Here is a 440-nt window from a genome sequence, read left to right as displayed (position 1 = left end):
CGCCGGGGGGGGGGGGGGGCTGGGGGGGGGGCAAAGGAGGACCATAACAATGGTGACCAATACAGATGCTTGTTGGGGTGCATTTTGTGGGATGAAATAAGAGAGAGAGAAATGTAAATCGCATGCAAAAAATGCACCTAACCATTAAGTGTTGTACCCCCGCTGCCCTCCCCCCACAAATACTGTGCCCACACCCCTCTCCCCAGGTCTCCCCCCACCTCACAGCCTGAAGGTGACCTGCCCCACACAACGTCCCAACATGATCCCCCCTCTAGCACATCAACACACAGGCATCACCAGCATCACCGCCACCACCACCACCATCACCGCCACCGCCACCACCATCACCGCCACCAGCAGACAGACAGAGAGAGAGAGAAGAGCGGTACTCGACCTTTCGTCCCCTGCATGCTGCCTGTCAGAGTCGGGCATGTGTGGGT

General features: G+C 58.4%; 1 protein-coding gene across 1 annotated transcript in view; it reads right to left on the bottom strand.

Moving 5' to 3' along the window:
• ZC3H6 (zinc finger CCCH-type containing 6) overlaps nt 1-434 on the bottom strand; it is a 75,123-nt gene extending 74,689 nt beyond the window's left edge. Inside the window, exon 1 of the mRNA XM_019516116.1 lies at nt 395-434. Within this exon, the coding sequence (XP_019371661.1) occupies nt 395-432 (38 nt within the window). The 5' untranslated portion in view covers nt 433-434. The remainder of the gene's footprint in view (nt 1-394) is intronic.
• Nucleotides 435-440: the final 6 nt, after the last annotated feature.

This window comes from Gavialis gangeticus, unplaced genomic scaffold (assembly GCF_001723915.1).
Source record: "Gavialis gangeticus isolate Ggan-Ray unplaced genomic scaffold, GavGan_comp1, whole genome shotgun sequence".
NCBI classification, from domain to species: domain Eukaryota; kingdom Metazoa; phylum Chordata; order Crocodylia; family Gavialidae; genus Gavialis; species Gavialis gangeticus.
Note: the sequence above shows the minus strand (reverse complement) of the source record. Positions and strands in the feature narration are given on the sequence as shown.